This window comes from Bombina bombina, unplaced genomic scaffold (genome assembly GCF_027579735.1).
Source record: "Bombina bombina isolate aBomBom1 unplaced genomic scaffold, aBomBom1.pri scaffold_841, whole genome shotgun sequence".
Lineage (NCBI taxonomy): Eukaryota > Metazoa > Chordata > Amphibia > Anura > Bombinatoridae > Bombina > Bombina bombina.
The window spans coordinates 96,230-110,490 of record NW_026512906.1 but is presented as its reverse complement, the minus strand read 5'-3'; the positions used below and the strand labels follow the sequence as shown (position 1 = coordinate 110,490).

Genomic DNA, 14,261 nt, shown 5'->3' with positions numbered 1-14,261 from the left:
CAGAACAGTTCAGTCTTGGTATGAGGAGCACCAACATGAACTTCAACATCTTTCCTGGCCAGCTCAATCACCTGACTTGAATAGCATCGAACCACAGTAAGCAGTATTGGAGAGCAGAGTTAGGAACAGATTCCATTCGCCAACATCTCTGAAGCAATTGACAGATGTTCTGATAGACAAATTGTACAACATTCTACTAGAGACCATTCAGTTTTATGAATCTATTTAAAGAAAGTTGGAAGTTGTATTAAAGGCAAACACCTTATTAATCAAGAAATATCACCTTTTTCTCAGGTGTTCACATTATTGTGTCCAACCTCTGTATGTAGCATAATAATGTAAAATTACTTCAGCAGTCCTTCAAGGGCCATTATAGTCATATTTTTTTTATCAAAGGCTTAACAAACATTTGATAAAAATGTTAACATTTTACCGATATTTATCTATTAAATGCAATCTATTGTTTTTTACTTCTTACAAATTTATATTGCTTCCACTGCCAATGAAAAGTGGTGATTTAGCTTCCAATTAACCTGTGAGTCGCTTGACCGACATGTAAGTTGGAGCCTGCTCAATCCAGCATTTCCTTAGCTCTTCACAGCTTATGCAAAGAAGAGCGGACTGCCAAATACCAATCAAAAAATGATCCGGTGTTCTGTAGAGAACTCCAATCTGACCTCACTTCCGGTGATTCCATACATCAGATGGGCACTGCAATCGCCTCTATTATCTATCTTCTATTTTGCCTCTGCCTGAGGGGTTCAAGGGGGGCAAAGCCCCCTTGTAAACCTCATTGCCCAAGGTTTACTTGGGGTGTATGCCAGAGGATCGGAGGTGTGCCCCCCAAGACAGGCAAAAACAGATAGTGAAAATAGAAGAATCACCGGAAGTGATGTCAGATTGGAGTTTTAAAAGAATTGGAGTTCTCGAAAGAACACCGGCCCCCTGCACGCGTTCACGAGAGAGCCAATCGGCAATGGTTGCTATGGCATCCTTTGAAGCATCGTGAAATGATGGCAGAGATCGTGTAAACGTTGCTATTAGGGTATCCATCTCATCTGCTAGCATGTCAGCTGACGTTTGTTGACTTCCACTTTCAGCGTGCTCCTGTGCACGCTCCCATGTCTGATCAACAAGCCAATGCCGATTAGACAAGGGGAAAGGAGAAGAAAAAGAAAAAAACGCCCATTTCTGGGGCGTTTTGGAACAGCTCATTGAGAGACTATTATTCCTACTTTAGAGTATGATTTTTAATATAAAAAATAATAGTTTAAAAAAAACAAAAAAAAAAAACACATGTAAATGTGATTAACACAACTAAAAATATTTAAATATGTAAAATAACATAATTTATGCTTACCTGATAAATTCCTTTCTTCTGTAGTGTGATCAGTCCACGGGTCATCATTACTTCTGGGATATTACTCCTCCCCAACAGGAAGTGCAAGAGGATTCACCCAGCAGAGCTGCATATAGCTCCTCCCCTCTACGTCACTCCCAGTCATTCGACCAAGGACCAACGAGAAAGGAAAAGCCGTGACTGGAGTATAAATTAAAAAATATTTACCTGCCTTAAAAACAGGGCGGGCCGTGGACTGATCACACTACAGAAGAAAGGAATTTATCAGGTAAGCATAAATTATGTTTTCTTTTGTTAAGTGTGATCAGTCCACGGGTCATCATTACTTCTGGGATACCAATACCAAAGCAAAAGTACACGGATGACGGGAGGGATAGGCAGGCTCTTTATACAGAAGGAACCACTGCCTGAAGAACCTTTCTCCCAAAAATAGCCTCCGAAGAAGCAAAAGTGTCAAATTTGTAAAATTTGGAAAAAGTATGAAGCGAAGACCAAGTTGCAGCCTTGCAAATCTGTTCAATAGAGGCCTCATTCTTGAAGGCCCAAGTGGAAGCCACAGCTCTAGTAGAATGAGCTGTAATTCTTTCAGGAGGCTGCTGTCCAGCAGTCTCATAAGCTAAACGAATTATGCTACGAAGCCAAAAAGAAAGAGAGGTAGCAGAAGCTTTTTGACCTCTCCTCTGCCCAGAGTAAATGACAAACAGAGAAGACGTTTGTCGAAATTCCTTAGTTGCCTGTAAGTAAAATTTTAGAGCACGGACTACATCCAGGTTGTGCAGTAGACGTTCCTTCTTTGAAGAAGGATTTGGGCATAAAGAAGGAACAACAATCTCTTGGTTGATATTCCTGTTAGTAACTACCTTAGGTAAGAACCCAGGTTTAGTACGCAGGACTACCTTATCCGAATGAAAAATCAAATAAGGAGAATCACAATGTAAGGCTGATAATTCAGAGACTCTTCGAGCCGAGGAAATAGCCATAAAAATAGAACTTTCCAAGATAACAACTTTATATCAATGGAATGAAGGGGTTCAAACAGAACGCCCTGTAAAACATTAAGAACAAGGTTTAAACTCCATGGTGGAGCAACAGTTTTAAACACAGGCTTAATTCTGGCCAAAGCCTGACAAAAAGCCTGGACGTCAGGAACTTCTGACAGACGTTTGTGTAACAGAATGGACAGAGCTGAGATCTGTCCCTTTAATGAACTAGCAGATAAACCCTTTTCTAAACCTTCTTGTAGAAAAGACAATATCCTAGGAATCCTAACCTTACTCCAAGAGTAACCTTTGGATTCACACCAATATAGGTATTTACGCCATATCTTATGGTAAATCTTTCTGGTAACAGGTTTCCTAGCCTGTACTAAGGTATCAATAACTGACTCAGAAAATCCACGTCTTGATAAAATCAAGCGTTCAATTTCCAAGCAGTCAGCTTCAGAGAAGTTAGATTTTGATGTTTGAAGGGACCCTGTATCAGAAGGTCCTGTTTCAGAGGTAGAGACCAAGGTGGACAGGATGACATGTCCACCAGGTCTGCATACCAAGTCCTGCGTGGCCACGCAGGTGCTATTAGAATCACTGATGCTCTCTCTTGTTTGATTCTGGCAATCAATCGAGGAAGCAACGGGAAGGGTGGAAACACGTAAGCCATCCTGAAGTCCCAAGGTGCTGTCAGAGCATCTATCAGGACTGCTCCTGGATCCCTGGATCTGGACCCGTAACGAGGAAGCTTGGCGTTCTGTCGAGACGCCATGAGATCTATCTCTGGTTTGCCCCAACGTCGAAGTATTTGGGCAAAGACCTCCGGATGAAGTTCCCACTCCCCCGGATGAAAAGTCTGACGACTTAAGAAATCCGCCTCCCAGTTCTCCACTCCCGGGATGTGGATTGCTGACAGGTGGCAAGAGTGAGACTCTGCCCAGCAAATTATCTTTGATACTTCCATCATAGCTAGGGAGCTTCTTGTCCCTCCCTGATGGTTGATGTAAGCTACAGTCGTGATGTTGTCCGACTGAAACCTGATGAACCCCCGAGTTGTCAACTGGGGCCAAGCCAGGAGGGCATTGAGAACTGCTCTCAATTCCAGAATGTTTATTGGCAGGAGACTCTCCTCCTGACTCCATTGTCCCTGAGCCTTCAGAGAATTCCAGACGGCACTCCAACCTAGAAGGCTGGCGTCTGTTGTTACAATTGTCCAGTCTGGTCTGCTGAATGGCATCCCCCTGGACAGATGTGGCCGAGAAAGCCACCATAGAAGAGAATTTCTGGTCTCTTGATCCAGATTCAGAGAAGGGGATAAGTCTGAGTAATCCCCATTCCACTGACTTAGCATGCACAGTTGCAGTGGTCTGAGGTGTAAGCGTGCAAAGGGTACTATGTCCATTGCCGCTACCATTAAGCCGATTACCTCCATGCATTGAGCCACTGACGGGTGTTGAATGGAATGAAGGGTGCGGCAAGCACTTTGAAGTCTTGTTAGCCTGTCCTCTGTCAGGTAAATCTTCATTTCTACAGAATCTATAAGAGTCCCCAGGAAGGGAACTCTTGTGAGTAGAACGAGTGAACTTTTCTTTTCGTTCACCTTCCATCCATGTGACCTTAGAAATGCCAGCACTAACTCTGTATGAGACTTGGCAGTTTGAAAGCTTGAAGCTTGAATCAGAATGTCGTCTAGGTATGGAGCTACCGAGATTCCCCGCGGTCTTAGTACCGCCAGAAGAGCACCCAGAACCTTTGTGAAGATTCTTGGAGCTGTAGCCAATCCGAATGGAAGAGCCACAAACTGGTAATGCCTGTCTAGGAAGGCAAACCTTAGGTACCGATAATGATCTTTGTGAATCGGTATGTGAAGGTAAGCATCTTTTAAATCTACAGTGGTCATGTATTGACCCTCTTGGATCATAGGTAAAATTGTCCGAATAGTCTCCATCTTGAACGATGGAACTCTTAGGAATTTGTTTAGGATCTTTAAGTCCAGGATTGGTCTGAAAACAGAATTTATGTTTACCTGATAAATTACTTTCTCCAACGGTGTGTCCGGTCCACGGCGTCATCCTTACTTGTGGGATATTCTCTTCCCCAACAGGAAATGGCAAAGAGCCCAGCAAAGCTGGTCACATGATCCCTCCTAGGCTCCGCCTACCCCAGTCATTCGACCGACGTTAAGGAGGAATATTTGCATAGGAGAAATCATATGGTACCGTGGTGACTGTAGTTAAAGAAAATAAAATATCGGACCTGATTAAAAAAACCAGGGCGGGCCGTGGACCGGACACACCGTTGGAGAAAGTAATTTATCAGGTAAACATAAATTCTGTTTTCTCCAACATAGGTGTGTCCGGTCCACGGCGTCATCCTTACTTGTGGGAACCAATACCAAAGCTTTAGGACACGGATGAAGGGAGGGAGCAAATCAGGTCACCTAAATGGAAGGCACCACGGCTTGCAAAACCTTTCTCCCAAAAATAGCCTCAGAAGAAGCAAAAGTATCAAACTTGTAAAATTTGGTAAAAGTGTGCAGTGAAGACCAAGTCGCTGCCCTACATATCTGATCAACAGAAGCCTCGTTCTTGAAGGCCCATGTGGAAGCCACAGCCCTAGTGGAATGAGCTGTGATTCTTTCGGGAGGCTGCCGTCCTGCAGTCTCGTAAGCCAATCTGATGATGCTTTTAATCCAAAAGGAGAGAGAGGTAGAAGTTGCTTTTTGACCTCTCCTTTTACCGGAGTAAACAACAAACAAGGAAGATGTTTGTCTAAAATCCTTTGTAGCATCTAAATAGAATTTTAGAGCGCGAACAACATCCAAATTGTGCAACAAACGTTCCTTCTTTGAAACTGGTTTCGGACACAGAGAAGGTACGATAATCTCCTGGTTAATGTTTTTGTTAGAAACAACTTTTGGAAGAAAACCAGGTTTAGTACGTAAAACCACCTTATCTGCATGGAACACCAGATAAGGAGGAGAACACTGCAGAGCAGATAATTCTGAAACTCTTCTAGCAGAAGAAATTGCAACTAAAAACAAAACTTTCCAAGATAATAACTTAATATCAACGGAATGTAAGGGTTCAAACGGAACCCCCTGAAGAACTGAAAGAACTAAATTGAGACTCCAAGGAGGAGTCAAAGGTTTGTAAACAGGCTTAATTCTAACCAGAGCCTGAACAAAAGCTTGAACATCTGGCACAGCTGCCAGTTTTTTGTGAAGTAACACAGACAAGGAAGAAATCTGTCCCTTCAGGGAACTTGCAGATAACCCTTTTTCTAATCCGTCTTGAAGGAAGGATAAAATCTTAGGAATCTTAACCTTGTCCCAAGGGAATCCTTTAGATTCACACCAACAGATATATTTTTTCCAAATCTTGTGGTAAATCTTTCTAGTTACAGGCTTTCTGGCCTGAACAAGAGTATCAATAACAGAATCTGAGAATCCTCGCTTCGATAGAATCAAGCGTTCAATCTCCAAGCAGTCAGCTGGAGTGAAACCAGATTCGGATGTTCGAACGGACCCTGAACAAGAAGGTCTCGTCTCAAAGGTAGCTTCCAGGGTGGAGCCGATGACATATTCACCAGATCTGCATACCAAGTCCTGCGTGGCCACGCAGGAGCTATCAAGATCACCGACGCCCTCTCCTGATTGATCCTGGCTACCAGCCTGGGGATGAGAGGAAACGGCGGGAACACATAAGCTAGTTTGAAGGTCCAAGGTGCTACTAGTGCATCCACTAGAGCCGCCTTGGGATCCCTGGATCTGGACCCGTAGCGAGGAACTTTGCAGTTCTGACGAGAGGCCATTAGATCCATGTCTGGAATGCCCCACCGCTGGGTGACTTGGGCAAAGATTTCCGGATGGAGTTCCCACTCCCCCGGATGCAATGTCTGACGACTCAGAAAATCCGCTTCCCAATTTTCCACTCCTGGGATGTGGATAGCAGACAGGTGGCAGGAGTGAGACTCCGCCCATAGAATGATTTTGGTCACTTCTTCCATCGCTAGGGAACTCCTTGTTCCCCCCTGATGGTTGATGTACGCAACAGTCGTCATGTTGTCTGATTGAAACCGTATGAACTTGGTCCTCGCTAGCTGAGGCCAAGCCTTGAGAGCATTGAATATCGCTCTCAGCTCCAGAATATTTATCGGTAGAAGAGATTCTTCCCGAGACCAAAGACCCTGAGCTTTCAGGGATCCCCAGACCGCGCCCCAGCCCATCAGACTGGCGTCGGTCGTGACAATGACCCACTCTGGTCTGCGGAACGTCATCCCTTGTGACAGATTGTCCAGGGACAGCCACCAACGGAGTGAGTCTCTGGTCCTCTGATTTACTTGTATCTTCGGAGACAAGTCTGTATAGTCCCCATTCCACTGACTGAGCATGCACAGTTGTAATGGTCTTAGATGAATGCGCGCAAAAGGAACTATGTCCATTGCCGCTACCATCAACCCGATCACTTCCATGCACTGAGCTATGGAAGGAAGAGGAACGGAATGAAGTATCCGACAAGAGTCTAGAAGTTTTGTTTTTCTGGCCTCTGTTAGAAAGATCCTCATTTCTAAGGAGTCTATAATTGTTCCCAAGAAGGGAACCCTTGTTGACGGGGATAGAGAACTCTTTTCCACGTTCACTTTCCATCCGTGAGATCTGAGAAAGGCCAGGACGATGTCCGTGTGAGCCTTTGCTTGAGGAAGGGACGACGCTTGAATCAGAATGTCGTCCAGGTAAGGTACTACTGCAATGCCCCTTGGTCTTAGCACCGCTAGAAGGGACCCTAGTACCTTTGTGAAAATCCTTGGAGCAGTGGCTAATCCGAAAGGAAGCGCCACGAACTGGTAATGTTTGTCCAGGAATGCGAACCTTAGGAACCGATGATGTTCCTTGTGGATAGGAATATGTAGATACGCATCCTTTAAATCCACCGTGGTCATGAATTGACCTTCCTGGATGGAAGGAAGAATAGTTCGAATGGTTTCCATCTTGAACGATGGAACCTTGAGAAACTTGTTTAAGATCTTGAGATCTAAGATTGGTCTGAACGTTCCCTCTTTTTTGGGAACTATGAACAGATTGGAGTAGAACCCTATCCCTTGTTCTCTTAGTGGAACAGGATGAATCACTCCCATTTTTAACAGGTCTTCTACACAATGTAAGAACGCCTGTCTTTTTATGTGGTCTGAAGACAACTGAGACCTGTGGAACCTCCCCCTTGGGGGAAGTCCCTTGAATTCCAGAAGATAACCCTGGGAGACTATTTCTAGCGCCCAAGGATCCAGAACATCTCTTGCCCAAGCCTGAGCGAAGAGAGAGAGTCTGCCCCCCACCAGATCCGGTCCCGGATCGGGGGCCAATATTTCATGCTGTCTTGGTAGCAGTGGCAGGTTTCTTGGCCTGCTTTCCCTTATTCCAGCCTTGCATTGGTCTCCAAGCTGGCTTGGCTTGAGAAGTATTACCCTCTTGCTTAGAGGACGTAGCACTTTGGGCTGGTCCGTTTTTACGAAAGGGACGAAAATTAGGTCTATTTTTCGCCTTGAAAGGCCGATCCTGAGGAAGGGCGTGGCCCTTACCCCCAGTGATATCAGAGATAATCTCTTTCAAGTCAGGGCCAAACAGCGTTTTCCCCTTGAAAGGAATGTTTAGTAGCTTGTTCTTGGAAGACGCATCAGCCGACCAAGATTTCAACCAAAGCGCTCTGCGCGCCACAATAGCAAACCCAGAATTCTTAGCCGCTAACCTAGCCAATTGCAAAGTGGCGTCTAGGGTGAAAGAATTAGCCAATTTGAGAGCATTGATTCTGTCCATAATCTCCTCATAAGGAGGAGAATCACTATCGAGCGCCTTTATCAGCTCATCAAACCAGAAACATGCGGCTGTAGTGACAGGGACAATGCATGAAATTGGTTGTAGAAGGTAACCCTGCTGAACAAACATCTTTTTAAGCAAACCTTCTAATTTTTTATCCATAGGATCTTTGAAAGCACAACTATCCTCTATGGGTATAGTGGTGCGTTTGTTAAAAGTAGAAACCGCTCCCTCGACCTTGGGGACTGTCTGCCATAAGTCCTTTCTGGGGTCGACCATAGGAAACAATTTTTTAAATATGGGGGGAGGGACGAAAGGAATACCGGGCCTTTCCCATTCTTTATTAACAATGTCCGCCACCCGCTTGGGTATAGGAAAAGCTTCTGGGAGCCCCGGCACCTCTAGGAACTTGTCCATTTTACATAGTTTCTCTGGGATGACCAACTTGTCACAATCATCCAGAGTGGATAATACCTCCTTAAGCAGAATGCGGAGATGTTCCAACTTAAATTTAAATGCAATTACATCAGGTTCAGCCTGTTGAGAAATGTTCCCTGAATCAGTAATTTCTCCCTCAGACAAAACCTCCCTGGCCCCCTCAGATTGGGTTAGGGGCCCTTCAGAGATATTAATATCAGCGTCGTCATGCTCTTCAGTAACTAAAACAGAGCAGCCACGCTTACGCTGACAAGGGTTCATTTTGGCTAAAATGTTTTTGACAGAATTATCCATTACAGCCGTTAATTGTTGCATAGTAAGGAGTATTGGCGCGCTAGATGTACTAGGGGCCTCCTGAGTGGGCAAGACTCGTGTAGACGAAGGAGGGAATGATGCAGTACCATGCTTACTCCCCTCACTTGAGGAATCATCTTGGGCATCATTGTCATTATCACATAAATCACATTTATTTAAATGAACAGGAATTCTGGCTTCCCCACATTCAGAACACAGTCTATCTGGTAGTTCAGACATGTTAAACAGGCATAAACTTGATAATAAAGTACAAAAAACGTTTTAAAATAAAACCGTTACTGTCACTTTAAATTTTAAACTGAACACACTTTATTACTGCAATTGCGAAAAAACATGAAGGAATTGTACAAAATTCACCAAATTTTCACCACAGTGTCTTAAAGCCTTAAAAGTATTGCACACCAAATTTGGAAGCTTTAACCCTTAAAATAACGGAACCGGAGCCGTTTTAACACTTTAACCCCTTTACAGTCCCTGGTATCTGCTTTGCTGAGACCCAACCAAACCCAAAGGGGAATACGATACCAAATGACGCCTTCAGAAAGTCTTTTCTAAGTATCAGAGCTCCTCTCACATGCGACTGCATGCCATGCTTCTCAAAAACAAGTGCGCCACACCGGCGCGAAAATGAGGCTCTGCTTATGCTTTGGGAAAGCCCCTAAGAAATAAGGTGTCTAATACAGTGCCTGCCGATATTATAATATCAATATACCCAGATAAAATGATTCCTCAAGGCTAAATATGTGTTAATAATGAATCGATTTAGCCCAGAAAAGTCTACAGTCTTAATAAGCCCTTGTGAAGCCCTTATTTACCATCGTAATAAACATGGCTTACCGGATCCCATAGGGAAAATGACAGCTTCCAGCATTACATCGTCTTGTTAGAATGTGTCATACCTCAAGCAGCAAGAGACTGCACACTGTTCCCCCAACTGAAGTTAATTGCTCTCAACAGTCCTGTGTGGAACAGCCATGGATTTTAGTTACGGTTGCTAAAATCATTTTCCTCATACAAACAGAAATCTTCATCTCTTTTCTGTTTCTGAGTAAATAGTACATACCAGCACTATTTCAAAATAACAAACTCTTGATTGAATAATAAAAACTACAGTTAAACACTAAAAAACTCTAAGCCATCTCCGTGGAGATGTTGCCTGTACAACGGCAAAGAGAATGACTGGGGTAGGCGGAGCCTAGGAGGGATCATGTGACCAGCTTTGCTGGGCTCTTTGCCATTTCCTGTTGGGGAAGAGAATATCCCACAAGTAAGGATGACGCCGTGGACCGGACACACCTATGTTGGAGAAAGTTCCCTCTTTTTTGGGAACCACAAACAGATTTGAGTAAAACCCCTGTCCCTGTTCCGATCGTGGAACTGGATGGATTACTCCCATTAACAAGAGCTCTTGTACGCAGCGTAGAAACGCCTCTTTCTTTGTCTGGATTGTTGACAATCTTGACAGATGAAATCTCTCTCTTGGAGGAGAGTATTTGAAGTCCAGAAGGTATCCCTGAGATATTATCTCTAGCGCCCAGGGATCCTGAACATCTCTTGCCCAAGCCTGGGCGAAGAGAGAAAGTCTGCCCCCCACTAGATCCGATCCCGGATCGGGGGCCCTCAATTCATGCTGTTTTAGGGGCAGCAGCAGGTTTCCTAGTCTGCTTGCCCTTGTTCCAGGACTGGTTAGGTTTCCAGCCTTGTCTGTAGCGAGCAACAGCTCCTTCCTGTTTTGGTGCAGAGGAAGTTGATGCTGCTCCTGCTTTGAAATTACGAAAGGAACGAAAATTAGACTGTCTAGTCTTGGCTTTGTCCTGAGGCAGGGCATGGCCTTTACCTCCTGTAATGTCAGCGATAATCTCTTTCAACCCGGGCCCGAATAAGGTCTGCCCTTTGAAAGGTATATTAAGCAATTTAGACTTAGAAGTAACATCAGCTGACCAGGATTTTAGCCACAGCGCCCTGCGTGCCTGAATGGCGAATCCTGAATTCTTCGCCGTAAGTTTAGTAAGATGTACTACGGCCTCCGAAATGAATGAATTAGCTAGTTTAAGGACTCTAAGCCTGTCCGTAATGTCGTCCAGAGTAGCTGAACCAATGTTCTCTTCCAGAGACTCAATCCAGAATGCCGCTGCAGCCGTGATCGGCGCAATGCATGCAAGGGGTTGCAATATAAAACCTTGTTGAACAAACATTTTCTTAAGGTAACCCTCTAACTTTTTATCCATTGGATCTGAAAAAGCACAGCTATCCTCCACCGGGATAGTGGTACGCTTAGCTAAGGTAGAAACTGCTCCCTCCACCTTAGGGACCGTTTGCCATAAGTCCCTTGTGGTGGCGTCTATTGGAAACATTTTTCTAAATATCGGAGGGGGTGAGAACGGCACACCGGGTCTATCCCACTCCTTAGTAACAATTTCAGTAAGTCTCTTAGGTATAGGAAAAACCTCAGTACTCGTCGGGTACCGCAAAATATTTATCCAACCTACACATTTTCTCTGGTATTGCAACTGTGTTACAATCATTCAGAGCCGCTAACACCTCCCCTAGTAATACACGGAGGTTTTCCAGTTTAAATTTAAAATTTGAAATATCTGAATCCAGTCTGTTTGGATCAGAACCGTCACCCACAGAATGAAGTTCTCCGTCCTCATGTTCTGCCACCTGTGACGCAGTGTCTGACATGGCCCTAATATTATCAGCGCACTCTGTTCTCACCCCAGAGTGATCACGCTTACCTCTTAGTTCTGGTAATTTAGCCAAAACCTCAGTCATAACAGAAGCCATATCCTGTAATGTGATTTGTAATGGCCGCCCAGATGTACTCGGCGCTACAATATCACGCACCTCCCTCTGAGCGGGAGATGTAGGTACTGACACGTGAGGCGAGTTAGTCGGCATAACTCTCCCCTCGTTGTTTAGTGAAATTTGTTCAATTTGTACAGATTGACTTTTATTTAAAGTAGCATCAATACAGTTAGTACATACATTTCTATTGGGCTCCACTTTGGCATTGCAACAAATGACACAGGTATCATCCTCTGAATCAGACATGTTTAACACACTAGCAAATAAACTTGCAACTTGGAAATACAATTCAATTAGAATAATATTAAAATGAACTGTGCCTTTAAGAAGCACAGAAGATCTATGACAGTTGAAAATTAATAAATTGAAACAGTTATAGCCTCAATCCTTGTAAACAACACAACTTTAGCAAAGGTTTAATCCCATTAGCAAAGATAACAAATTCTGAAAGCAGGAAACAAATTACAGAATAAACGTTTTTTATTTCAGTCAAACTATAATTCTCACAGCTCTGCAGAGAGAAATTACCTCCCTCAAAATAAGTTTGAAGACCCCTGAGCTCTGTAGAGATGAACTGGATCATGCAGGGAATACAATGAGTTGCTGAATGAAATATTTGATGCATAGAAAAAGCGCCAAAAAACGGCCCCTCCCCCTCACACACAGCAGTGAGGGAGAACAGAAACTGTCAGAAAAACAGATTAAGCAACTGCCAAGTGGAAAAATAGTGCCCAAACATTTATTCACACAGTACCTCAGCAAATGAAAACGATTTTACATTCCAGCAAAAACGTTAAACATAATCTCTAGTTATTAAACAGCTTTATGTATTTCTTACAGTGTAATTCTAGTGAAGTACCATTCCCCAGAATACTGAAGTGTAAAGTATACATACATGACATTATATCGGTATGGCAGGATTTTCTCATCAATTCCATTGTCAGAAAATAAAAACTGCTACATACCTCTATGCAGATTCATCTGCCCGCTGTCCCCTGATCTGAAGTTTACCTCACTCCTCAGATGGCCGAGAACAGCAATATGATCTTAACTACTCCGGCTAAAATCATAGCAAAACTCTGGTAGATTCTTCTTCAAACTCTGCCAGAGAGGTAATAACACACTCCGGTGCTATTTTAAAATAACAAACTTTTGATTGAAGATATAAAACTAAGTATAATCACCATAGTCCTCTCACACATCCTATCTAGTCGTTGGGTGCAAGAGAATGACTGGGAGTGACGTAGAGGGGAGGAGCTATATGCAGCTCTGCTGGGTGAATCCTCTTGCACTTCCTGTTGGGGAGGAGTAATATCCCAGAAGTAATGATGACCCGTGGACTGATCACACTTAACAGAAGAAATTAACATTTATTATGGACCTTTCATTTGCTATGAACCATAGATTACAATGGAAGAGCTGAAATGCTTCTAAATTTGGTGCAGACTATTTCATATAAAGCATTTATTTGAATTTTGCTCTGAAAGGTAGGTAGACCGCTCATATCACTCACCGTAGGGTGAACCCGGACCAAAATCATTTGCTGCCTCTACCATATACTGGCCCAAGAGCTCTGCATTGGTAACTCGAGACGGGACCTTCCTGTCTAGTTTCTCATACAAGAACTCTTCTACCCGGGCACCTAGACAAAACAAAATGGACACAAACCAAAGAAGATAGTCAATTCAAGGTAATAATGATGTACTAGACACAACAAAGCACTGTTCAAAACATAACTTGTATTGTAAACACCTTTATGCCTGGCCAAATAATCCTAAATGACATAAAACAAGATATATATGGTTGCTTTTATTTTTAAATAAATATAAATGGAAATTAGATAGGAGTTGTGGTGTCATCTTTAAAATTATTACCGGAAGAAAAAATGAAATCAAATTACTAACATGAAAGTAGACAAATTAAAATAAACAAACAGTGCATGTTTGCTCTGCCAATGTTTGTTATTTATCCAGACTTTTGCAGCTGCTAAATTAAAGGGACAGTGAAGTCAAAATTAAACTTAAATGGATTGGCTAGAACATACAATTTTAAATACCTTTCCACATTTTCCAATGTATCTCTATCATTAATTTTGTTTCTTTTGGTATGATTTGTTAAACAATGAGGATAAGACTAAGCACCAGGTCTGGAACCTCTAGCTTTGAACAAAGGGCCTCCTAGCTGGCCAAAAAATAAAACAATGTGGTAGGTGGTGTGCAAAGCGCCTAGTAAAAGGCTGAGGTCATGAATAAATCCAGAAAATCGCCCTAATCCAAAGTGACTATCTAGGACGATAGAAATGGTTGGGCAGGGGAGATGAATTTATTTAAATACACAATGACGCAATAAAAAGGTATAAAAGTTGTGAGGATAAAAACAGTACTGTTGAGATCAATAGGTATAAAATTACAGTTGATAAATGCAATTGAATAAAATACAGTTGAATAAAATTGCGATATGAGGTAACAATCGAGTACTTTAAAATGTTAGGAAATCATGGATCCATGATGGAAAAAATAACTTATACTGTGACGTGCTCAGT

At 43.0% G+C, this 14,261-nt stretch overlaps 1 protein-coding gene across 1 annotated transcript in view; it reads right to left on the bottom strand.

The window, feature by feature from the left end:
• Nucleotides 1-14,261, bottom strand: part of LOC128644599 (endophilin-B2) — an 82,506-nt gene that overhangs the window by 41,857 nt on the left and 26,388 nt on the right. The window contains exon 3 of the mRNA XM_053697146.1: nucleotides 13,233-13,361. Within this exon, the coding sequence (XP_053553121.1) occupies nucleotides 13,233-13,361 (129 nt within the window). The remainder of the gene's footprint in view (nucleotides 1-13,232; nucleotides 13,362-14,261) is intronic.